At 41.4% G+C, this 26,438-nt stretch overlaps 1 protein-coding gene across 2 annotated transcripts in view; it reads left to right on the top strand.

Annotated features, from left to right (window-relative positions):
* Positions 1-26,438, top strand: part of B3GALNT2 (beta-1,3-N-acetylgalactosaminyltransferase 2) — a 31,284-nt gene that overhangs the window by 512 nt on the left and 4,334 nt on the right. Inside the window, exons 2-9 of one of the 2 annotated variants that reach the window (XM_082756050.1) lie at positions 10,007-10,100; positions 11,401-11,501; positions 12,631-12,824; positions 14,366-14,461; positions 20,029-20,139; positions 20,733-20,811; positions 21,810-21,993; positions 23,654-23,779. In XM_082756050.1, coding sequence (XP_082612176.1) covers positions 10,007-10,100; positions 11,401-11,501; positions 12,631-12,824; positions 14,366-14,461; positions 20,029-20,139; positions 20,733-20,811; positions 21,810-21,993; positions 23,654-23,779 — 985 coding nt within the window. Of the gene's footprint in view, positions 1-9,952; positions 10,101-11,400; positions 11,502-12,630; positions 12,825-14,365; positions 14,462-20,028; positions 20,140-20,732; positions 20,812-21,809; positions 21,994-23,653; positions 23,780-26,438 lie in introns of both variants that reach the window. The other variant, XM_082756049.1, reaches the window with a different exon arrangement.

Here is a 26,438-nt window from a genome sequence, read left to right as displayed (position 1 = left end):
CGGCTGCTGGTGGTACGGCGTGTCTGGGACCCGGTGGGGCGATACTCAGTTATTTTATTTTATTTTGAGGTGTGCTTAGGGCTCTGTGCAGAGCCCCGCCAGTAACAAAGCCCCACGCCAGGGCCACTTCACGGTTCAGCCCAGGTGTGAGGAGCCAGGAGCCTGCCTGCTGCTTTCCAGGGGCCATCAGCAGAGGAGCAAGGCCGGGGGGCTTGGGGAGCCCAAGGGCTGCGGGGCTGCACAGGTGCCGCTCGGTGCTGTGGCCCTCCAGCAATGAGCGGGGTGGCGGTGGCACCGCGAAGGAGCCGGAGCTGTGCTGAGCCCCCCGTGCGGGTTGCCCCGTTGGCCTTCCTCCGCGGTGCTGCCTTTGCAACTCCGTGGTGTTGGGCTGGGGTTGGAAGTGGCAACACCAGATCGCACGGTGACATCTTCTGCTGAGATTTGTAAGGAAATCCAGAAGTTTCTCAGTTGGGGAAGGAGCGAGGAAGCTTCGCTCCTCAGGGATTCGCTGTTACCCGCACTTGTTGGCGGAGTTTATGCTCGTTACTGTGAAACTATGTTGCACTCGATAATGACAACTAGATTATCATTATTATTTTTAATGTACATTCTTAATAGAGAAAGAGTAAGCATACATTTTGGTTGTGCAAAGGTTATTGAGTTGTAGCCTATTGAGTAATGTATTGACACTGAGGGGAGAAAAACTGATGCTTCATATAAAAATAGCACTTCCATCATCCATAGGAAAATGCTCAGGGTGATACATGAGCTGTCTCTCTATGGGCTCGATCTTCGCATTATAATTTCAGGGAGAGTCTGCCCTGAGTCCTCACAAAATACTGGGAAGTGTACAAGCTGCAGGTATGGCTGCTTGGCAGAGGACAGGAGGATGAGCTAAGGGACCTCTTCTCTCTCTGATGTCTTCTGTGCTATTTATTCAGACTGTTTTAGGAACATTAACAAATTAGTATACAAGAGTAAGAGATGTCCCTATTTATTAAAATACTTCTTGAATTTGAGACTATTTAAGAAGATCAGGTGTTACCTGATAAAGCCAGGCGTGTTTCATTACTGACTTTCTTGATCTTTCTTTTTCTTTTTTTTTTCCTACTGCAGTTGTTCTTTATTACATACTGCCTGCAGTCCCTGGTATGAATAAGAATTCAATTTGATCACAGGACAGTGTTTCATGCTAGCTGTGGCATAAAAATGCATTATTTCTGTACACCTCATATGTCATTTGCCTGTGTCTCAACAGTTGCAAAACCAGCTACCAGCATAGGTCAAAAGCAATACATCTTTTCTTTTTTTTTCTTTTTTTTTTTTTTTGAGAAGTATAATTCCACTCTCAATAGTTATTGCACACACGCACAGAATGGAAATTGCTATTAAGAAGCTGACAACCTGTTTAATGATTATTTACCTCGACGCGTTCAACTTATTAACACAAAATTGGAATAGACATCAAAACTGTCAATTCAGCTTACCCTTTCTAATAAGCAGCTCTCGATCTTTGTCTTAAAATGGCAGCTGGGCAGCCTATATTTATTTAATGAAGGGTTGAGGTTGCTTTTTATTTGTTCACTTGGATTCTTGTGTTCTTTGGAAAGGGCTGTTCCAAAAGCTTATGGTCTTTCTTAGAAATGTTTCCTCATTTCTGGCCTAAACTTGCTTGCAATTGGTTTATGCCCTTCTGTTCGTAAGCCTTTCAGCTGCAAGTCTTTCTCCTCCTTGGACTACATGGCTATCATGCAACCACAGAGAGCAAAGGTATCTGTTTTAAGCCTTTTTTTTCGTAAGCTGGACAAGCCAGGTACTTATCATTTCTACTGATAAAATAGGCTTTCCGTTTCTAGTCATTGTAGCAGTGCATTCCTGTTGTTTCCATCTAAAGTCATCTGACCTATAGACAATGATTCCTATTCCATTCTCTGCTCCTTCCTTCTCCTTCTCCTGGAAGTGCCTCCTTTAATAAAACCCTTTTCCTGACTGCTGCATCTGAGAGGCCTGTGGTCTGCCTGCATGCTTTGGCCCTTGGAGTCATCCATCTCTCACTGCGTGGTGTTCAGACTTCTCTGTGTTCATGACGACTTTCACCTTGGTGTCACAGTATGCTTCGTGTACGCCGTGCTCATTAACTGGGAAAATAAATAGGATCTGTTCTGAGACCAAAGGCACTGACCGTTGCCTTGGTGCCCTGACTTGGGTGGCTCTTTGCTCTCCTTTTATTTATCAGTTAATGGGGCTGTAATTCACACTTCCGAGCAAGACTTGTGCAAGAACATGCTTTTAGGTTTAATTGAAGTCTAACTGGTTACAAACAGGTGCTCTCCAAAGGAAGTTTGTGGGTAGGAAGCTTTAGTTAATTTTTGTAAAAATCTTAGATAAAAGCTAATTATAAAATGACCTCAGAAACTTGAGAAAGAACAGACAGACCTGCTTTTCGCACTCCATGTGGATTTATTGCTTCGTTGCTAATTGTAGGTTTTAATTGATGGTGTGAGTCGTACTGAGTAGGAAATTATGAATTGTAGGGCTTCAGTTACTGTACCTAATCGGAAGCCCCCCACACTCAGTATAAAGTGCTGCTGCTCTGCTGAGGGCGATGCCCTTTCAGACATAGCTCCTGTTACATTTCTGAGGGTGTGCGGCAGATAAAACTTGACCCTTTTGGTTATGTTAAGAGTCAGTCTGAATAACTGTGGAACAGATTAAGAAACGCCATTTTCTAGAAACTGCTTGTGTGCCATCTGTTGTCCTGTGGCTCAGCACGTACTTTCTCCAGCGCTGGCCTAATGGAACCGCATGAGGGTTGGTCAGACTGGCATTTAGTGATTTACCTTGCAGAATTAGGGCCGTGTCCTGCACAGACTAACCTGTGTACGTGAGAGAGGAGGGAGAGCTTAGCCTGCTTTTGGCTTTTCAGTACTAAGACAACAAAATGTAGAAACAACCCCTGAGGCTATGAATAATGCTTTGCTCCACAAGAATTTTTTGCCAAAAAGTGATACCTTCTTAAGAAGAGGTGTTCTTGAGACCCTGTCTGCCAATATACAGCTCGTACATTGCTTGGTCATTAAGGTATTTCATCTTTTGTAGGCATGCTAAGACTAATTAGTGTGATGGCCTTGGAAACAGAAACCTGCTGGCAACAGGTCACGTTTGGCAGTGGCAGTAGCTGTGCAGTTCTGCCTAAAATGCAAGTTGTTCCCTGGCCTGGATCTGTAAGATCTTACTAGAACATTGTTCTGCAGGGCTGGACCATCCCAAACAGAAGCAAGCCCATCACCTTTGATGGGTCTGAAATAATTGACAACAATCCAATATTTGGCAACTGATTTGGGATTTTTTTCAACTCGCAGTTGTTCTGCGTGATGCATTGCAAACTACTGATGAGCAACATTGGAGCTGTACATGTTAATGCATTTTGGCATTGAAGCAAGGGCCAAAGAGTCCAGGTTCTGCCAGAGCTGGGCAGCAAGGCTTGTGGCTGAAGGAAGGTCTGTCTTTACCCATTACCTTTTAAATTGCCCACTGGCTAGAACAGCCAGAAGGGGGCAAGCAACTTTCTCTGGGAGCAGGCTTTTGTTCCGTGCCACCAGAGATTGCTAATTTACTTTTCAAAGGTAAAGGTGCCGTGCTTCCAAAAAACACACATTGGTTTAGGTGTTGCAAAAAGGATTTGCTTTGTTCCTTTTGTGGCTACACTTCTGATGCTTGGCACATTGTTCCCCTATCTGCCTGGAAGTGTGCAAGTGCTGTATCATTAACGTTGTTTAGAGCACCATCATCCAGCCAGTATTACTCCTGCTGCTTTGCAACTTTGAAGGGCCCTGCTGTTTCCTTAAGGGAATGCTGTTGATGTAAAAAAAATAAAATAAATAAATCTTCTGCCTACAGAGGTTTTCTGTAAAGCTTGCTTAAAAGCTTGTCTAAAGGCTTGTCTGTGTCAAGGAGCACTGTGCTCCTGCAGCAACCGGGGTGCATGTCTTGTTGATTTTTAGCTGTGGTTAAAGTAGGTCCTGCAGTGAGGTCGTGTAGCTCTGCTTGCACAGGGACCTGTAATGCAGATGAGCTACAGCAGATTACTTCAAGTGAAGAAGATTAGAGTTGGGGGGAGAGCTGCCTTTGCTCTTTGGTTTGTTCTTTTTCTGCATGTGTCAGCACTCTGTGAATACAAACCTTCTTTATATTCAGTTAATTCCTTCCTCCGTGTTTGTTTGGACCTTTTACAAAGCAGTACAGAAAAGAAAGTCATTTAAAAACAGGGATATGGTTGCAAAGTCAGAAGAATAGGCAGAGATAACACCTGGAATATGTGGGTTTGGTGTGTGGGGTCCTTTTTAATCTTATTTTGTGAAGTGGCTTAGTTTAGAATACTCTTAATAACTTCTGACTGGCCTACTTAATTCCATTAATTGTCTTTTAAAAAGAGGATAGCTGCGTGTTTAGCAGAAGATACAAAGCCCAGCTTTTTGTGGAGCTCTCTCACTCCAGCAGTTGCTGGTGGCAGTTTTCTGGTGTCTGGTAGCGCAAGGAAGCCTACACTGCTGGGGCTTGCAGTGCAAGCACCAACAAGGAGTCCCTTTGCTATCTATCCAGTCTGGTTCCATGAAACATGTAGGAACTGAACCACTTTGGAGCCTGTGCTATTTGTCAGACTTGACAGAAAACACCTGGCAGATTTAGTAGTTGTTAGGGGACTCATCAATAGAGATATGTGCAGCAAGATCACATTTACTTTGTTTATTGACAAAATCAGGCTAAATGATCTCTCAATCTTTTCATCTCCTTCTAATGGCAGTAAATATAATTAACAGCTTGACTTGACATTTTACTTGAGAGTCAGTCTCACAGGAAGGAGAGCTGCATGCTAATATTTGGGATTTTGAAAAACTTCTGGAGCCTTTGACAGCAGCTGAGGTGGTTAAAATCTGACCAGGGTCAGTATGGACCTCTTACTGTGGTCAACTCCGTAGGAGACACACTTCTGTGTCTTTAGTCTTGTTTTCCAAGGGCAGAGCTTTGTGCTTTCCATACGCATTTATTTACCCCTTTCTGTGTCTCTCCCTGACTTTAATTAGTTGGTAGCTCTTTGTCAAGCTTGACAGACAGGTGGAGGTCCCAAAGACTGGCATTTTCCCCTGGTTTTGTGAAAATTGTTGACTGAAAATCCTGTGAAAGCTTATGGTAGGTCATGCTGAGGTGAACAGCTGCACTGATAGAAATCCATGTGTGGTCAGACATCCGAGAATTGTATGGGAGCGTGTCCTTACAAATACCCCAGCCTAAGAAAAGCTTCAGTAAGAGCTGATTAACCATGTGGTACCAGACTGGCAGATGGGGCTTCTGTCAGTCCCGGTGCTGACAGAAATACTCATTATGGTTGCTGTGCAGAATTAAATCATAGGAGCAGAGAATATCCCAAGCTGGAAGGGATCCACAAGGGTCATTGAGTCCAACTCCTGGGTCCCCAAAGGATCACCCAAAAGTCAGGCCAGATGTCTGAGAGCATGATCCAAACACTTCAGCTCCTTCAGGCTCGGTGCCGAGACCGCTGCCCTGGGCAGCCTGTCCCAGTGCCCATCCACCCCCTGGGTGCAGACCCTTTCCCTAACCCCCAGCCTGTCCCAGCTCCATGCCGTCCCCTCGGGTCCTGTCGCTGTCCCCAGAGAGCAGAGCTCAGCGCCTGCCCCTCCGCTCCCCTCGTGAGGGAGCTGCAGGCCGCCATGAGGCCTCCCCTGCCCACCTCCCTGCCTTGCTGTCCACCACAACCCCCATCTCCCTCCCTGTGGGGCTGCTCCCCAGCCTCTCGTCCCCCAGTCTGTACGTATAGCCCGGGTTGCCCCATCCTAGGTGCAGAATCCAGCACTTGCTCTTGTTAAACCTTTTGTGGTTGGGGATTGCCCGGCCCTCTAATTTGTCGAGATCCATTTGTAAGTGGATCTCAGCAGCTGAGAGGGGGCTGCCTCCACTCCTGGTTTTGTAGTCTTTGGTGTGGGTAACCAGCTTAAGCCAAACAGCTAAGTGAAAGCTATTTGTGCCAGATGCAGCACCCAGTGTGGGGTAGGCATTGCACAATTGGCTACATATGCTCCGCAGAGAGGTCTTGGGCTGCTTGATGCATCTGAGATGCAGCTTTAAGACAGTAAGACTTCAAAAGCAAGGCAGCTAATGGTAGCGTGGCCTTTTAATGGAAAATGTTTCTCCTCCTTCTGCATCCCTTCAGTTAAAGACACTTCTAAGATTTCTCAAGGAATGTGATACCCAATTTTTGTTGTTGTTGTTTTGTTTTTTCCTATATAGGTTTTCACAGTTAGTAAGCCAGTGGCCACATCCCTGTAAGGTACTTTGTCTGTTAAGCAAATGGGAAGTGTGAACAACACAAGGGGGAAGAGACATACGCTGGGTCATGCAGAAAGCTAATAGCATAGCTGGGATTAGGCTTCTGGTGAACTGCTTCCCTCATCTTCACAAACCACAAAATTTGCAGGTTTTCCTTTGCTACTGGAACTGGAAATATTAATGGCTTATTTATCATAGAATCACAGAGTGGTTTGTGTTGGAAGGGACCTTAAGGATCATCCAGTTCCAGCCCCCCTGCCATGAGCAGGGTTGCCACCCTCCAGACCAGGTTCATCCTTCGGCACCTCCAGGGATGGGGCATCCACAGCTTCTCTGGGCAGCCTGTGCCAGGGCCTCACCACCCTCTGAGGGAAGGATTTCCTACTAACGTCTAAGCTAAATCTCCCTGCTTTTAGTTTAAAGTCATTACCCCTTGTAATCTTCACAACCCGTGCAAGGTTAAGAGTAATGAATTTTATACATTAAGCCTATTATTAATGCTGAAAATGTTGGCCTAAGAATGCTTGAGAATATAATATGTGAGAATTCACCTTGGTCCCCAGTGGCAAGTATTGATTGCTTATATAAATACTTTGTTACTATTGACTCAGAGGTCAGCATTTTCTCTTAACTTCTGCTGCATCAGATCATGTACATGCACATATCTGAATTATCTTTATATAAATGTATATTTATATAAATGAATAATAGCCTCATATTTTTATTCCTCTGTCTTCAACTGTCTGCCTCTTTTTTGATAGTGTTAGTTCAGAGAGAGACATCTCAGTCTGTTTTCCTGAAAGTTTAACAAGTGTTAGTACTGCTTTTCAGACAGAAGTAGAAACCTCTGCTAACGAGTGGGGAGCTTATTCATCAGATTTTTGCACAAGTAATCTGTCTTGCTTTCTTTCTGTTTTTCTTTTTTTCCATTTTCAAAGGTATTAAAAGTAAAATGGCATAACCCGTGGGACAGAAAAGACAATCTTCTGAATATAGACTGCTGTAATGCTACCTTACTAAGCCTGAAGATGGCCTAAAACAAGAGAGAGAGCTGTCTGTTCTAATAGCAGTAGGATATTAATTCTGAAGCATCTGTTACATTAATGCTGTTTCCACATGAATGGTTCCTCAGAAAAAGCTTCACTCATTTTAAAATATAAACTGAGTGAAAGTACATTTTTTTTATTCAGGTAGCTTTTTTTTTTTTTTATTAAAAAAAATGATTTAAGCCAACTTACCGTATTGAGTCAAGTCACCCTACAGAATTCTGCTCATAGTTCCATTTTTCTTACATTTTAGTTTAGAAATTGCTCTGCTTTGAATTATAAGTGATATTTAAAAAACTGAATCTGTGTAGACCATGCCTAATATGCAGTCTACAAACATGTTAGTCCTTCTGAGGTTTATATGGGAGGGCTTGCAGATAAGGCTGCAGAGGCTGTTTAAAGAATAATCAAAGGATTGAAGAAAAGCCTGGAAATAAACAGGATGTGTGAGAAAGATCTATGAGACTATAGGAGAATTTGTTATAATGTTGTGGTCTTACGAATGTGTGGCTGTATCATATACCTCTGCTGTGGAGCCCTGGCAGATCTTCGATGTATAGTGGCCTCTGAAGGCATGCAGAGGCTCTGGATAGTCAGTACTTAGCAGCACATGGAAAGGCTAAATTGTGTTCGGATTGAGTGATGTGTTCGATTCACAAGTTTCTTCAGATGTTTTATAGAGCAATGTCAGCAAACAAATCATATTCCTGAACCTTGCCACCAATTCAATCCGTTGTTTTTATAAGAGAGATAACGATTGAGTTCAGTGAAAACTGATACTGAGGAATGGAAATAGTGGCCTACTGCCTGGGTTTTCATTCCTCTTGAGGGTAAGCTGATGTATGCTTCTCTTAGTAGGTTAATTTACAGCTTAAGTTATCAGTAAGCTTGTACGTGTTGTCAGCACAGTTTCCTTTAAATAACTGTGGAACTTAAAGCTTTTTTTTTTTTTTTTTCCCCAGAAAATCAGTGTCTGCATGCTTAGAACTAAGTACGTAGTGGGAAATAGACTGGGGAAGGTTTGCCTCTGAAAACATCACTCCCTGCTTGCCTGCTCTTGTGCCCTCCCGAGAATCGGTGGCAGAGCACTGTGTTACTTGGCCTTGGGACTAGGGAGTTGGGTGCAAGCCATTCTCAATAAGCCCTAGAGCTAAAAGATGTTCCTTGGGGGTCTCTTGATGTGGATTCAGTGCAGCACAAGGCCTCTTGGGGCTTCAGTGCAGGCTGGAGGCAGGCTCCGAGGCCAGACGAGCCGCGGTGTGGATCTCCTGACGGTGCTGTGGGGCCCTGTAACGAGACCCATCCGTCTTCCCCCTTTCAAAGTGGAGAAAGTGGAAGCTGGCACGGAAAGTGGAATCTGGATAATAACTCACTTTCTAGTGGGAGTACACAATACAGACTTGGAAATATTTTTGGTCTCTTTAAAATTAGATTAGAAAAAAAATCTCATCTATGCTGTATGTGGTAGTTTAGAGGACCTTCGCATTTACATTTATTTTCTTTCTCTGAAGCCTAATGAAAAATAAGTTTAGCGAGATGAGATGAAAGCAATGTTTTGCTAGAGCTAAATATAAATCTTCCTCTTAACTCCAGAGTGTCTGACAAATTGAACTACACAGATTCACTTCAGCTACTTGCCAGCCTGATTGCTGCTCCAAGTCACAGCTTCTCAGGTTTCTGTCTAGTGACAGTCTTGCTTTAAAGCAAGTCCAGCTTTCATGATCTCTAAATTAAAACAGCACAGGCTAAATCACGGATTACAAGAATTGGCCGTGACACCCAGCTACGACTAAAGCCAGAGCATTCCTCCGTGCAGGGATGTAATACCCTGCGTGAAGGCAGAGTCGTGGTCAGCTTCGGAAGGCTAGGAGCAATGGGCCTTGACATATTAGAGTGAAATGGGGAAGCAGAGGTGCCCAGCAGCTTTAAGAATTAATGGAGGGAAAATTGGTGTATTTCTGAATCTGACGGGCTTTATTTAAATATTTTTTTTCTAGGTGGAATAATGGTGAATTGTAATAGTGGAGGCCTGGTACCAGCAATGCCAAGCCCCCAGGCTTTAGGACAAATTGTGCTGCAGGAGGTATCGACAAACAAGCAGAAGGCCTGAAATCTCTTACGAGTTTTGCAGAGTGGACAGCAGGACCTTGTGTCTTGCCTATAAGGTTTCTGATGGCTTGTAGGAAAAAGAGCAAAAGCATGTTCTCAGGGGGCAGTTTGCTCAGACAACAGGCAGGCAAGTGCTTTAAGAACGGTGTCAATGAAAACCAAGGCTTACATTCTTGCCTGCTTTATGTGTGACACTTTCTAGTTTTGTTTACCTGCAGTGACTTGCTTAGTTTGTTAGTAGAGTTTTCACAGGTGGCTGGGGAAGGTTTTGATGTGTTGAAAATGTTTTCCTGATTCTGAACCAAGAATGCAATTCTTGCAATTTTACCTCTCATTTCTTAGTGTTTCAGGTACCCAGTATTTTTGCTTTTGATGTGTATTTTGATTCTTGTTTGCAACTCAGATTTGTAATATGTGCATGTAATAAATCTGTTGTCACTTTATACTTCTAGGTCCACTGGCCTTCTTTCCTCAGTGGAAGTTGAAACATTATGATGTTGTTGTAGGTGTTTTGTCAGCCCGACACAACCATGAACTGCGCAGTGTTATAAGGGACACTTGGTTCAAGCACTTGAAACGACATCCTGCACTGAGCCAACGGTAATCTCCAGTGTTTTGTATTTTGGGGGCTTTGAGGAGAAAAGAATACAATGCACGAATATCTTGATTTTAATCCTGTTTTTTGGAAATGATTCTTTTTTCTTAATTTGTGAACATTTTATGCTCTGATTTTTTTATTTATTTTTTTTAATTCTGCTTAGTACTAAATAAAAATACTCCTTATTCTGGGCTGGAACTATTTTTATAGAGGTAATTTTAATTGTTAACTGTATACAGAAACTTCTAACTGGTCAAGTGCTCACTGCTATTTGTTCTTGCAATGAATTGCCGTTATTCATTAGTGATGTGTAGGACTCCTTTTTTTGCGTTGCAGTGTACACTTCAAAATACTTAGTAATTCAGGATACTTGAAAGCAAGCAGGGTAGTATTTGGTGAGAGAACCACAAAATCTTTTGCAAGAGCTTCAGCTGTAGAGTTTCAGCTTACTTCCTACCGAACCAGGTGCCCCAAATAGCTGCAGTGGGAGTGACCACCAGGAAACCTTCCTCATTGCTTGTGTAGACCTGGCAGTCTGCAGGCCAGTCAGTCTGTTCCTGCTGAGGAAGTTCTGCTGCGGCTCGTTCCCATAAATGTTGTCATCTCAATAGGCCTCACCTCTTGGTACCTGCCTTGCACTGAAAGGCATTCACTGCTCACAAATTCGGTGTCCATGTGCAGTTTGGAGTGAAGCATGGCTGCTTCAGTCATCTAAAAATGTGATCTTTCATAGCCTGTATGGAATTTGAGGAGGATATTTGGCTGCTAATTGAAAGACTAGGCTAAGGTAGATGCTAAGGTGGAGGCATAAGGTGTCTCCTGACTGCAGCACGGGAGCTGTAAGGAGCAACCTGTTGTTCAACTACAACCCAAAGCTGAGACATTATAGCAGGTACTCTGGAGTCTCTGTCCCTCTCTTGGTACTATTGTGTCTTTTTACCTCATTTATTGCCTTTTGAATGCAGAATATATATTAACCAGATCTTAATTAAGTAACAAAGCGAGGCAGGAAAAGACAGGACTTTTTCTTCTTAGTGTATTGTCTGTCTTTAATCCCATTCCTGGTTGCTGATATTCCAGTTCCCTCATGTAAAAGGTGTGAAAGGCCCATGTGGGTTTGGAATTGAGCCCCCATACAGGAATGCGTGTGGTTGCTCTGCACAGAGACAGACCCTCACTGCTTATTTTAAGGAGTTCAAAATCTTAATCCTGTGAAAGACAGGCTGTTGTGATGAAATAAGTTTATTGCAGGTGGAGGGAGGAGGGAAGAGAACTGGTGTTAATAAAACCAAATTATTTTAGTGTCCTTGTGAAGTTTATAATAGGTGCGCATGGTTGTGCTGTGCCAGTGGAGGACAGAGAAGACCCCTATTCCTGCAAACTTCTGAACATCAGTAACCCAGGTACAGAAGTTAACTTCTAAAATTCCATGGTCTGAACTGCAACTAATCACTTTCTTGAGAGTAATTTGGGGTGCTTAGCTGAGAGAGCTAGGCCTGAAAATGAACTTCAATAACATTCACCTGTAACTTGCTGTCCCGACAGCTGTGTAAGCTTCCTGAAAGTGCCCAGTGTGCGCGTGAAAAGGAGAGACCTTTGAGGGTCTGAAGGGGAGGCCATTGAATTCTAATGGATTTGCATTCTCCCTGTGTCAAGGAACGGTCTCCCATGCAGTGTATGTTTTTGCTGTTATCCCTGTGTAAAAAGAATCTGGGGAGAGCTGTAATGACCCAGTCCAGTAACATACATGAACAGAGTATCATGGCTGGGAAAGGGGTCTTGAGTGTCAGGCAAACTTCTGTGTTGGTGAAGTGAGTTTTAATCAAGTCTGACCGACAGATTTTCCAGATCTTGCTGTAGAAAGGGATCAATTAGGAAAAGTAAAATGGGGAAAAAACGAAATGTTGCCTTACGAAAATACCTGAACTAAAATTATAAATTTATTCCTGTCACTTCTTTTTTCCCAATTTATTTTTGCTCTTTAATTAAGAGTTAGCTAGGGACTGTCTAGCCCTTAAGCCATGATTTACAGTAACATGAAACATCCGCTACTTTGTCTTTGAATGGCAACAGCCACTGCTTAGCCAACCTCCTGAGAATAAATGGTACCTCGGGGCTTACGGGAGGGGATAGTGCCAAAAAACAGGCCGCCAAATAGGGTGGAGGTGTATGCCATTTTGATACGTAGTTGTTTTAATATATTAATATGCAGATATTCATGCAATCAAATAGCATTTTTGTCTTTACTCTGTGGATTTATTGTGTTCCTAGTCTTTTCTCTGTGGATATGTAGGCATTGCCTTGCAACTGCTGGTAACCTGCAGACTGCTGCATTGCTTTGAGTTTCTCCTTACTGCAGTCTGCAGTCAGTTGTCTTTTCTTCTCCTCCAGTATTTGGTTGTCCTTGTGCACTTGCCAGCCATGCTAATTAATCAGCATGCTTTGTGTGTATTCAGTGTGATTTCTGTTTGTCCAGTTCGAGAACTATGAAATCTTCTCATATTATCTCTATATTTTCTTTTTTTCATACAGCTTTGAATCAGGAAATTGAAGCATTCAGTCTCCCTGAGGACGTACCTTCTGTGCTATCTGAGGACAGAATTGTCAGTGTGAACTTTCGTGTACTTTACCCCATTGTCATTACCAGTCTTGGGGTATTTTATGAGGCTGATGGGGTGGGATTCCAGAGGAACATCACCGTCAAGCTGTACCAGGCAGAACATGAGGTAGAGTATTGTAGTTATCTTTTGAGAGTGAAGTAAGGCATGTTGTCTCTTTATTGTGGATTAAATCCTTACAGAAAGCAACATGCTGTGTTGATGATTTAGAAGAGAAGTACTTAACTGGCAAGCATATGAATTATGTTTTTCTTCTGCTGCATCATAAATTCTTATTTCACGGCTATATATGTCCCAGATGGGTAGAAAAAAAAATAAGTTGACAAAGTATTATGAATTAATTGAAATGCTTTTTGAAAGAACACTAATATCTAATTCAAAGATACAATTTTGATTACATTTGAGATTCTGAAATATTGATAGGTATTAAGGAATAAAAAATAAACTATTAAATATATTTAAAAGGCATTCCCAGAAAGACACATTGCCTTTGAGGCAAAGAGATGCAGTATAGCTGTAATTTTCTTCTTGTCTGTCCTCTGGCAAGAAATTTTGACTTTTCTAGAAATTGTTGTTTTTTACAGGTAGTAATCAAACTTCAGTGATAATTCCTCCCCCTCCCAATCTCAGTTATGGGTTTAATAGACTAGATTAGTGCTTGTGGAATGAAAACATGGTGGGAAAAAGATGATTGAGCACGATTAGGGAGCACTTCTTTAGTGTGCAGGTGATGGAGCTCTGGAATAGGTTGCCCAGGGAGGTTGTGGAGTCTCTCTCCTTGGAAAAATTCAAAAGCCACCTGGGCGTGGTCCTGGGCAGCCTGCTCTGGGTGGCCCTGCTTGAGCAGTGATCTCGGACCAGGTGGGCTCTAGAGGACCCTTCCCACCTCAGCTGTTCTGTGATCCTGTGGTGTTCATTGTATTTAGTATATTGTATTTATCTCCTATAATAACTCGATGGGCAAATGTCAAGACTTCTGACAATAATACAGAAAGAATTTTAAATTTAAGTAAATTATTAAGTACAGAAAATATACTGATGTATGGCTTTTATGATGAACATTTAAAGAGTGAGTTTTATATTGAAAAAGAAAGTATACTATAATCAGGTTTTTGTTTGCAAAATGGAAGAATAGTAAATGTTGACAACAATAAATTGATCTGCATTAGCTTATTGCTTACAGTGAAGGTGAAAAATAAGGATCTTAGGAAAGCTTGGACACTTTTCTACGGATTGGGAATCAGGCAGTGCAGTATCTTTATTTCACATGTTACCATCTAAGAGCTGTTTGGTGGCCTATTTAATATAGTCACAATTAAATTTTAGGGGTCAGCATCCTCTGTTGCATGTAATAGTAGTCAGCTATATAGACAGAAGATGAAAAAATCTGTTATCTAGGATGCTGAGTCTTCCAGATAACGTGCTGTGTTGGCTGGGTTGTAGCTGAACTGGTACTCATGCTCCATCGTTGCTTGCTTCCGCCATTTCAGCCCAACACCTGAATTTTGTGCAGTCTGTGAGACTGTCTTGAGAAGAAAATCGTGTAAGTTTTATACAATCAATACGTCTGTTTCCATTGTAACTGAGATGATCAAGATTTGTATAATCTCACAGTCCTTGCGATGTGTTTTTGTTGCTGTTATTCACAGGAAGCTCTCTTCAGTGCCCGCTTTAGCCCACCAAGCTGTGGAGTGCAAGTGAATAGGTTGTGGTACAAGCCAGTGGAGCAGTTCATTTTGCCAGAGGTATGTGCAGTATCAGAAGTGCTTGCAGTTCTTTTAAATCTGCCAGAGAGACTGACAGATGAAACTGGCCTTTGCTTGAGGCAGTGAAAAAAGGCAAAACAAAAACCTCTGGAGTGGTATTTTGGGGGGATATGCTGAAGTCCAGAATTTCTTTCATCATCTCATCATCACCAGTAGTTTAAAAAAAAAAAAAAAGTGAAAATACAACATGATTAAAAAACAAACAAACAAAAAAAAACTTGGCAATTAGTAGCAATTTCAGTATTGTGGAAACTTTTTTTCTTGTTTCTGAGTGAAAATTGTACCTGCTTAGATTGTGTGGGAAAGTTTACCAGAGAATGGGACGCTTCTTTCTGCCTCCTGCTTTTTCTGACATTGGTACAAGAGATAATTGAGGGTAGGCTGGCACAGATTTCTACAGAACAGGTGGAAAAGAGGATTCTGGTTCTGGTGCCTGGGACACAACAGCAACGTATTGTGCGCTATGATTGCAATGACAGTATGAGTTGGATAGTCATAGCTGAGATGCACATAGTTGAGATACTTAGGACTGCTGAAGTTTTGGCTCTTCCATGTCTGACAGCAGCAGTGGGGATATTGTTTGTTCATTGAGCCATGCAAGAAAGCTTCAAGGAGGTCTTCGGTAGGATCTACGTATAAAATAGCAGATGGAGTATGTGTCACAGAGGCTGACATTTGGGGTTTCAAAACTTGTCAACAGCTGCTCAGAACTTTGGGGAAATACTGCTTTCTGGGCAGCTTTAGCATTTTCAGTTGTCCTGAGAAACCTGCCTAGAAACCCTTAGCTAAGCTATCAAGGCAGACTATAAAATTTTGCTTTTTTTGGTTGGTTGACCCTTTTTGCGTTTTGGAGGTACAATCCTAGGGTTGGGTTTTGATATAGAGCTACAATTGTGGCTGCTTAGGAAGGAAAATTATTAAACAGGAAGAAAGAGAATATAAGTAGGAAAAAAAATCCTGATGTTGTTACAGTGAAGGTTTAAAGAATACAAGTTGACTCAGAATGAGAATTCCAGTTCAGTAGATGCTCTCAGGTACAAGTTTTTCCTGATGGACTCCCAATACCTCTTTAAATATGTCAGCTTCCATTTTAGGCTGTTTCTCTTCATTTAAATATTATTCAAATTACTGGGCATTTGCTGCTATTTCTGTAAGTTGTCTTTGCCCTGTGTTGTTTTACTGTTGAAGATATTAAATGTTGTATGAAAGAATGGAGTGAGAGAGACTGAAGGGAAGGGGAAGATATTTGGGGCCAGTTTAGTCTCCAATGTATTCCCCTGGCTCTATGCAAATGACTGTATTTGGAAACCAGTTCTTCTTAAGGCAACTCTGCAGCTGATTAATTGGTTTGTCATCTTAAACAATTTTTTAACTTTTTGCTTTTCTTAGTAACTTGCTAATATAACATGTAAGTCTCTTCCTGTGAGACTTTGTTGCGAGTTACTAAAATTCTAGGCAGTTGTAATTTAGCTATAACGGATGGCATTTTTCATGAAAGGCAGATGGGAAGTATTTCATTTAGAAAGGGGATATTAGTATTCATATATTTCTTTGTGTGGGCAACCTTAATCTGATATATGTCATCCGCTGAATGCTTACAGGATAACATGATGTTTCTAATGTAGATTAATAGGGTTTATGCACAGCATGTAGTCTTCTCTGATACTTAAGATGCTGAAGCATACAAGATGATTCAGAAGAGATAGAACGCCCACACGTTCCTGCCTACTTGTTTGAGAGCAGTAAATTTAGTGAACAGTTTAATTGTCAAAAGATGGTTTCTGAGACAATATCTATTCTCTGCCCTTGCACCTTCACGAAGTAATGGCTTGTACAGACTGCTGAAGTACTTCATTCATCTTCTGGCTGACGTGCTTCTCTTTCTCCTCATCGGGGGGAAAGAGAGGGAAACGCAGCATTAGAATAAGCATCTGGCAGGCCAGATTGCCAAGACAGAATTGATCACTCAGCTTTGCAAGGACTGAAAGCACAGAAGAGCAGAACTACCGGCAGATAACTAAACCTCGTACGTGGGGCTCTTGCAGCCAAGTCTTAGCGATGCACTTTTGCTGACAAAAAGCCACAGGCCACTTGTGTGAAAATGGGACTCTGCCATATGTGTTCAGTGCTACTGATGGGGAGTAGTTGGAGAAACAAAAAGGACAGCACTGTTTAACATTAGGAAGGGAGTTTGGCAGGGCTGCATTTTGTCAGTACACCTGTTCGGTATTCACCATAATTGCTGCCATGTTCTGGCAGCAACAGGGTTGGAATTTAAATGGGAAAAAACAGATGATGTAGTCTCAGGTGTGCCACTAGTGCTTTGCTTTCAGCATTTTTAGGCCTCGGCTTCCATTAAACAGCTTAGAGTAAGAATAGCTGAAGGCTAAAGTAATTAGAAAATTTGCTTACAAGTCTCTCAACCTGGAAAGTAAAGATAGTTTGCAGCTTTACAGCACTTTGCATTCAGGGTTCACTGGTAATAACTGTTTAAGACTCTTGGTACATGTTTGAAGTCAGTGTCAGTAATACTCAGGGGTAAGAACTTTAATGTTTCTGATTGCTGAAAAGCAAAGGGACTTACAGCCTTACTTAAAACAACTTAACAAAGGCTGTGTCTATAGAAACACAGAAGTGGGATTAAAGCCCAGTCTCTACTGCAAGAAAAAAAAGAAGTTAGAATGGTAGATGAAAGCCACTACAGATGAAGAAATTGTATGTATGGTTTTCAGTGTGCAGGGTGTTTAGGGGTCCTGACACTAAAAAAAAGTCTCAGTGGTGGTCCACTTGCAATAGCAATGCTGTTCATGACAAATGACATCTTCCTGAACCCACGCTCTGGCAAATTGCTAGCTTGTCATCTTACCTGACCGCTGTGCAGCTTTCTATTTTGTTAATCACAGCACTTTGATACTGTGATTGTAGCCAATTGTTGGTGTTCCTGGAACAAGTGCCAGAACTACATTTTACTGTACCTTGAAGTCGTACCTTAGATTTTATTCTAAATCTGGTGTTTTATCCCCTCATAGAGATATTTTTGAAGAAATACGAATAAGCCTGTCTTTCTGTTTGGGGCTTTGTTCTTGAAAATGTAGCTTATTCCATTACATAATTTAAAGTTAACAACTGCTTCCTAGCCTGCTTCGGTACAGTTCAATACTTCTCGGACTTAGGGCTTGATATTGCACAAAATTTTAAATCCATAATTTACAGCTGTTGCTTACAGAAACACAAATACACAGCAGGCATTTGGTGAGGTCCTCTTCATCATTTGTTAACGTACAGTACACACAGACCTCTTATTTCTCATTTGGAAAATAAAACTTCAGGAATTCTGACACAGATCTAAGAAATCTACAGAGTCCTGGAGATCTGGGGGTGTTCAGCCTGAAGAACAGAAGGCTCCAGGGAGACGTCATGGCAGCTTTTCAGGACTTAAAGGGGGCTTATAAAAAAGAGGAAGAGCTTGGGCAGATAGCGATAGGACAAGGCAGGATGATTTTAAACTGAAAGAGAGGAGATTTAGATTAGATGTTAGGTGGAATTTCTACACTCAGGGTGGTGAGGCCCTGGCACACGCTGCCCAGAGAAGCTGTGGATGCCCCATCCCTGGAGGCGTTCAAGACCAGGTTGGATGAGGCCTTGGGCAACCTGACCTGGTGGGAGGTGTCCCTGCCAAGGGCAAAGGGGTTGGAGGTGGGTGAACTTTAAAGTCCTTCCAACCTGAGCCATTCTGTCATTCTGTGATGTAATTAAAGAAGTAAGGAGAAGATACTGAACATGCAAATCAGGCTTGAATAAACACTGACTAGCTCCATTATTATAAAGCTGGCATTATAAATAATAGATGAGAACCTTCTGAAATGTGCAGCTCTAATTAAATACCGAGACTGCTGCAGATGTGTTAAGACCTGCTTCTGGAGAAAAGCAAAGAATTGAGCTGTACTGTAAGCTGGACATCATGGTTAGTAACTGAAGAGCTTCTGGAGAAGTTTTCTGAAGTACAAGGAAGCTGAAATGGGAAAAAGTTGAGAGGCTAGTACAAGTAAACAGACTTCCAACAGCATCAGGGAGATGTAACTACAAATACTTGAAACAAGAATTTGTGCTCTCACTACAAGAAGGACATGGAGGCCCTGGAGCATGTCCAGAGAAGGGCTACAGAGCTGGTGAGGGGCCTGGAGCACAAGGCCTGTGAGGAGCGGCTGAGGGAACTGGGGTTGTTTAGTCTGGAGAAGAGGAGGCTGAGGGGAGACCTCATTGCTCTCTGCAACTGCCTGAAAGGAAGCTGTGGGGAGCTGGGGGCCGGCCTCTTCTCACAGGTAACTAGTGACAGCACTAGAGGGAACGGCCTCGAGTTGCACCAGGGGAGGTTCAGGTTGGAAGTGAGGAGACATTTCTGTCAGAAGGAGCAGTCAGGCACTGGGACGGGTTGCACAGGGAGGTGGTGGCGTCACGAACCCTCTGGGGGGTTTAAGGAAAGGCTGGACGTGGTGCTTAGGGATGTGGTTTAGTGGGTGACATTGGTGGTAGGGCGATGGTTGGACCAGATGATCTTGGAGGTTGTTTCCAACCCTCATGATTCTGTGATAAGTCATTTCTCTGTTCTGAGGTCCACACCATCTAACAGTGTTTTTCCTGTGAAACTGGGAGAAACGAAAGTGAATGCACTCATTTAGCAGCCAGGAGTGTAATAGCCCCACAATTGCTCCATACACCCTTGATAAGGGTGAAATTGCTTTAAAAAAAATAGAAAAATATAATACTACCACCACTGTTCTTAGCTGTTCAACATACCATTTGTCCTTTTGCATGTTCTCAGGGGTTTTCAGAAAAGTCTTACATAAAACAGGTAATAGTTGGACTGTTAGGGGGATTAGCTTCAAGTTGAAATGAAATGCTTTTAAATGCAAGAAAAAATGCATTTGAAAATGCAGTAATATAACTCAAATTGAGAGTTAAAAATGGAAAGTTTTAGATTCACTTGTTTTTCTCCTTTCCCTACCTGCCAAGATGTGAGGCCAGAGTTCTGTGACTCTCCTACAGTAGCTTGTGGCAGCTTTATCAGGATAAAGGTGACAATGTTTTCCTTTGAGTTTTGCTGATGTCAGGACCGTGTCTATGATCTCTGTTTTTGACGGATAACTAAAAAGCAGCACTTATTTCCAAATCTATTTTAACATATTCTTTTTGTAATGTAGTATTCTGTATTTGATTTAAAAAAAAAAAAAAAAAAAGTCAGTTCACATTTGAATGCCATCTTAATGATGTTAAAAAGCCAAAGGCTTTTACAGTAGATTCCTGTTAAAAGTTTAATGTTCTTAATGCAGATTCATGATTAGTCCTAAAAGCACGACAGTGTTACTGAGTTTCACAGATGTATTTCTTTCATCTGACTTTTTTTGAACTGTAAGTAAAACATTCATGTTGCTTGTTGAAGCTATCCATTTTGTGAAGTTGATTATTTTAAAAAACAACAACTGTTTGATTTTCATCCTTTAAAGTCTTTTAAATACCTGTGTAACAATATTATGCTCTCTTAACAGAGTTTTGAAGGCACCATTGTGTGGGAAAGCCAGGATCTTCAGGGTCTTGTTTCAAGAAACCTTCACAAAGTGACGGTGAATGATGGAGGGGGTGTTTTCAGGATCATTACGGTGAGTCAGCTCACCTTCCCTTCCACCATGTTTCCATTTTTCCCAGAAGTCTCACATATTTTGCATTTTGCTTTCCTGTGTTTCTCCATGAAACATGAATTCAGTTGGGCTTCTCCTCTGGTCTCAGAGCACAGTTTTGCTCTGCCTGGGAAAAGGACTGCGTGTTGTTGTTTTTTTCTGTGAAAAGTTTGGATACTTAAATACGCTGTGCTGTTGTAGGTTAGCCAGAAAAACTTTAAATTTTGCTCTCAGCTCCAAAACTACTTTTTCTTAAAGTTCTATTAGGTGATGAAATTAGTGTAATTGAGGTATGCAGTGCTGCTGTGGTTTTGTATTCATGGTGCCAGTAGTTTTAAGTGAAACTTTCAAAAATGCCCCAAAACATTACAGTTAAAAATCTTAGTCTTTCATTATTCAGGTTGGAATTTATACAGGGAAAAACAGATGATGTAGTCTCAGGTGTTAACCAGAATTGCTTTCAACTTACTTTATTCTCAGTTTCCAGAAAACTTCACACCTTAAAGTCAGAGGAAAATGGGTCAGTAATGAGAGATGAACTAAATTATTTCTTTCCATTAATCTGTCTTTAACAGGCAGGGGAAGGGTCATTGCCACATGAACTCACAGAAGGTGTGGAGGGTATAGCAGGTGGTTTTATCTACACTATTCAAGGTAAGTCTGCAAAACACTATCACATTTGACATTATGAAAAAAAAAAAAAAAAAGGAACTTTAAAATACTTTTTTTTGAGGGTAAAATTGATGCTCTCTATGAACCTGATCAACTTCAGGTTCGTTTCTGCTAAAAATAATCTATTTTTTTAAATGCCCATTGTCAGTGTCCTGATATGGTTTCTCTGCTTGCCCTTTGTTAGCCACTCCAATTGACTTTTATCCCATAATATCCCAGATATAATTGAGCAGTCAGTCCTGTCATCTTGCCATTTGTGTAGCACTGAGGGGTGCTAAGGCCCATCCATCCTCTCTGTGAAAAATTCTTCAGTACCATAAACCATCTTCTTACCAAGAAGTTTGATATTCTTGCAAGATCTTTTTAGCTTTTACCCATAGTCAGTTACGTGATGAAGTTCAGCAGAGGCCGCCTATACCAAGGCAATGCCAGTGTGGTTATATTTAGAACAAGATATTTTTGTTTGTTTTGGGTTTTATATAACAATAGCTTTTCTAATCTGCTGGTAAGAGTGGACAGCTCTTTATACTAAACAATTTTATAAAGTTGTTTTGTTACTGAAAAGGAGTACTTCTTTTTTTTTTAAAGACTACATATATATATATTTAATATATATATATAAATATATATACATATATATATTTATATATATATACATATTTATATATATATGTATGTATATATATACATATTTATATGTATATATATATAAATATATATATTTAATATATATATATATAAATATATATATGTATATAAAGACTATATAATCTGCATCAGACCTTATGCAAACTTATTTTCTGTTTTTTTCTGCAACTTTTGACCTCATAAATTTGTGAATTAATTGTAGGATTTTCATAATTTCATCGAACACCTTTTCAGATTTGTTTTTTCAGTATATTGTGTATGATCCAAGAGAAATGTGTAAACTATTATGTAGATACACATCTTTGTTTAATGATGGGTGCTGTTTCTTTCAGAAGGTGATGCTCTTTTAAAAAGCCTCCATACTCGCCCAGAAAGGTTTACAAGTCACTTAAAAAGTCTTGCGAGAGAAGATACTTTACTGAAGGAAGAAAGCAGTACCTACGATGATATTGTTTTTGTAGATGTTATTGACACTTACAGAAATGTTCCAGCCAAACTGCTGAACTTCTACCGATGGTAAGTTGGAAAGACAGCATTTTCTCTTACGATTGTTGTCGTTTGTAGTGCAAGATAATCCGGCATGTTACATTATCCAACAGCTTCTGCAAAATGCATACGTCATGTGATTTCTTTCATTAAGTTGTGTTCCTCACAATTTTGGGGCACATAGTGTATCTAATTAATAAAATAATGAGATCTGTATTTCTTGGATGGTCATCCTTGGTGCCTCAATTAAGTCTGACCTGGCAAAACAGACTTCTGCTCTCAGATTCCAGGTGTCAAAATTGTCACGTGTCCTTGAATTTCTTTTAATTTGTTTCTAACTGAAAACTAGCAGCTTTAGTCTTCTAAAAGATGGCTTTTGGCCAGCTTGTAAACTTAGTGTTTTGGTTTGTGGCCATTGCCTGTTGTTGCGTCAATGGACACCACTGAAAGTAGCCAGGCTCAGTTGATTTTTACACCCTATCTTCAGGTATTTGTAGGTGTTGATGTGATCCCCCCGAGCCTCCTCTTCTCCAGGCTGAACAGTCCCAGCTCTGTCTTTCCTCGTAGGAGAGGTGCTCCAGCCCCAAATCATCCTAGTGGCCATTTACCAGACTCTCTCCATCCAGTATATCCGTGTCTCTCTTGTACTGAGGAGCCCAGAACTGGAGGCAGTCCTTCAGCTGTGGCCTCAGCAGTGCTGGATAGAGGGAGCTTTTGTGTAAAGGTGGGAAGGAAGGTGAGAGAGAATTTCCATACTGCGTTGTGTTATCTGCAGAGAATCTAGTAAATTATCACCTCTAATTTGCAGGTATTCTCATTATTCTGAGACAGTCGCTTTGATTAATTGGTACAGAGTAAGAAATATAGCTGACAGTTTTAGTTGCTTGCAATATTACACATTTACTTAACAAATTTCATGGGTAAGAACGTAATTGAAAACTGAAACATGCTTTCAATTCTAAAAAGGCAGTTTAAATGTCAAGACTTAAACCTTAGTGATCATTTCTTACAGGTTAGCAAAATCTTCAGGATTTGGTAATAAAAAGCTTAAGGAAAATAAATGCCTTTCTGGCTAAGAGAAATTGCCCTTTAAAACAATGTTTGATTAAACCAAGGAATAATAATAATTCCTAGAATCTTGAGCTTCTTTGATTATTTTACAAGTGACAGATATTAAAGTATTTCAGACAGATAAATTTTTCTTTTGTCCATATTAGAAGTGTGCTTCCCTGAGGAAGCCTACTACCAAGTTTTTTTCCACAGATGTTCCATATAAGCCCCTACAGCTGTACTACCCTTGAACTGTCTGTTCCCGAGGAATAGACTACCAACATGTAGCCATTGGCTTTTAACAGCTGTGCTGCCATCATCACCAGGCATTCACGTCCTTCTGAGGTCAATACTGTTTAAGAGAGATTCATTAGTAAATCTGCCATCTGTCCTGGAGAACAAAACTGCAAGTTTCTTCAGCTTTTACACAAATCCATGCTATAAGATTGTCATAGGATGGAGCTGTAGCTATGCCTTAGTCAATAGGGAAACCATTTAAAAGTTGAGGGAGGCAATATCTTCCCTTACCTCTTCCTTCCCGCTCTGCTTCCCTAAAAACCCTTGTGGAGTGTTTTGTCACAAAATTGTAGTCCATGGGCGTTACAGCTCAGCATCTTATCACTTTTCTTTTTGGCTACAGGACAGTTGAAACAACAAGTTTTGATTTGTTGCTGAAGACGGATGATGACTGTTACATAGATTTGGAGGCTGTTTTTAACAGGATAATGCAGAAGAAACTGGACAGGCCAAACATTTGGTGGGGAAAGTAAGTTTTTTTTGTTGTTGTTGTTTATTTTTGAGAAACTGTTTTTAGTGAATGGTTTACTGCTTTAAGGCTTTCTTATGTGGGTTCCCATCTTTTGCACTTGGAAGTTAGTTATGAAAAGAGGACTTTGATACATGTAGCACTTTGAATCTTAGAATGCAAAAATCAATAGTTTACATTGATGTTCCGGAAGGTGCCTCTACAAGGCTCTTCTAGGGTGAACTTGCTGAGTACCTTACCTAGTTTTAAAATATGTTGTATGTGTATGTCTTTGCCATGGTACTTAAGTAAATAAAAGTATTACAGCAGTACGAGAAAGTTAAAATGTGAGCAAGTGCTAAAACTGTCAACATTACTTTCTCTGAAGCCACTGTGATGTGGCTGGATGCCTGGGGAAATGGGGTAAACGGGAGAAACAAAACTGACTATAGTCTGCACAGTATTTTCAAGTCTGAATGTCAGGCATGGCCATCTTTCTGCTGTCTGAACTGGTGGGTCTGATTAATGATGAAACTTGTAAGTTCCAGCTGCTGTAGGGAAATCTCTTCTGGAGCATGGTTTTGGCTGTAAGACCCGAGGTTCTGATACCAAAGAGATTGTCCTTCTCCTCAGTGTCCCACCTGTGCATCCCTTTGCATTGCTGCCTACCATGGGCCTGCTTCTTGGCCAGAGATTTCTGGATGGTTGTTCAGCTTTCTGGGTACCAGCTGAGTGTACAGGAGCCTTCTGAGTGGCTTTAGGGAATCCCCCAAGCCCTCCTACCTTTCAGCTGAGCGACATCTTGTATCTTTGGATTTGAACAATGGTGAAAGTGAAAATTAAACGTTGTTAGGCTTCTCATAGAACTGTTTCTGGTGTGTGGAGCCCTTGACTTCCTGAGCATATGATAAAACAGTTAATGTATCTGGCTCTTGAGGTGGATTTATTGGTGGTGTCCCTTCCTTCTGCTCCTCTGAGAAATCAAACTTTGCACTCTTCACCTAGTCCTCATTATTAAGCTCTCTCTAGTTTAGATAAGTGTCTCATTTGTTGCCCACTGTTTCTTTAATCTGTTAATACTTTGTAAATCCTATCATTCTTAGAGTGATCTGAGTTCTTGTGAATTCTGAAATTGCCAGCTTACTCTGGCACTTTGTAGAGACAATGAGATCCCAATGAAACTGGGAGCTGGGTCACTTGCAAGTACTGCATGGAGCAGTACTTGTGTGCTGTCAGTTCATGGTCCGTTTTTGCCTGACACTTCCTATTGCGCGGTGGTTTTATTCACTATTTTTAAATAACCATTTAAAAAGCTTTTTTAGCTGATTTAGAGTGTTTCAGGACTGCATGGTTAGAAAACAAATACTCTGGGGATCCTACTCCAGAACTGCATCTCATCTTAGAAGATGCTTTTCTTAGTTACTGCTCTTCTGTTCTTTTAAAGCTGCAGTCACAAGACTAATCTAGGTAATTCAGGTAATTCTGCCTGTCATGTCTGCAAATGACCAGATTTTATGATACGGGTAGAAAATACCAAGCTGTTTCTGAAGGGACTGAGTCCGATGTGAATGCTGTAAATTACAAGGTGATTCACTGAAGTCAGCTCATCCACCATGTTGTAAAAAGCAATGCGAGTTCAGAATGGTACTTTTTCTTGACCTTAGTTAGGCACAAATACTCCAGATACCTGAAGATTTCCACAAAGATCTGTTTCATTTGTAATATGGTCCTCTTTTCCCTGTGGTGTAAGATACACTGTTGAGTGTAACATGTTTCATACTCTAGTACCAGAGTTGTAGGCTTGCCTTCAAATAGCCATTATGTGAATTTAGGAGGGTTTACAATGTTTTCTTCTGCAGACTGAAAAAAGAAATTTGCTGAGTCTTGCTGTAGAAAGTGTGTTAAAGTATCAAGTCATTTTATTAGGTCACTTAAAAGGAAGAGACGAGTCATGCTGGGAGGGGAAGAGTTGGACAAAATCTTTTCTGTACAGGTAATGTATTCAGCATAAATTCTCTACTGGTTGCAGTCTTCTGGTAAGACAAGCGTGAGGTACAGTGAACAAAGCTGGAATCACTCAGGAAGAATGAAGTGATTGGCAAGGCAGGTTCCCTTCGGCTTGTAGGGGGCTGCACCTCTCCTGCCGTGACTCGCCAGAGCGGAGGATGCAGAGTCTGAAGTAGATCTGGGCATCAGCTGTGGCTTACCTGCTGGGGGTTTGAACGTGTCAGCTTCAGCTGTGCTGTGCAGTCTGACAGCAGGTCTGACACTCCACCCGAACTCCTCGCTGTTGGGGCTAGTTCTGAGGCGACAGTACTTCACAGCTTACTAAAGGTTTTAGCTGCTTATGCTCACGACTAAATTCAGCAGTGCTTGAACCCGTTTGCAAAAAGCAGGGAGAACCTGCTGCATCGACACAGTTACAGCAGTTAGATTGTAAGGTAAGAGGAACGTGATGCCAGCCTGTTCCTGGACAGCACAAGCAGACACCACAACCTGCCAGGGGCAGCAGGGCTGCGTGCTGACAGCGTGCCAGACTTCTGCCACTCGGTCTGGGGATGGGACTGTGCAGGCCACGCTTCTGGCTTTCTGCAGGCATTTCATAGTAAATAAAACGTTCCCTGGGGAAGGAAGCTGCCAGGACGGTGTTTGTAGTTCAGTGATGGCAGCCTTTGTTGAA

The sequence above is a fragment of the Aythya marila genome (genome assembly GCF_965140915.1).
Source record: "Aythya marila genome assembly, chromosome: 3".
NCBI lineage: Eukaryota > Metazoa > Chordata > Aves > Anseriformes > Anatidae > Aythya > Aythya marila.
This window is presented reverse-complemented; position numbering and strand designations above follow the sequence as displayed.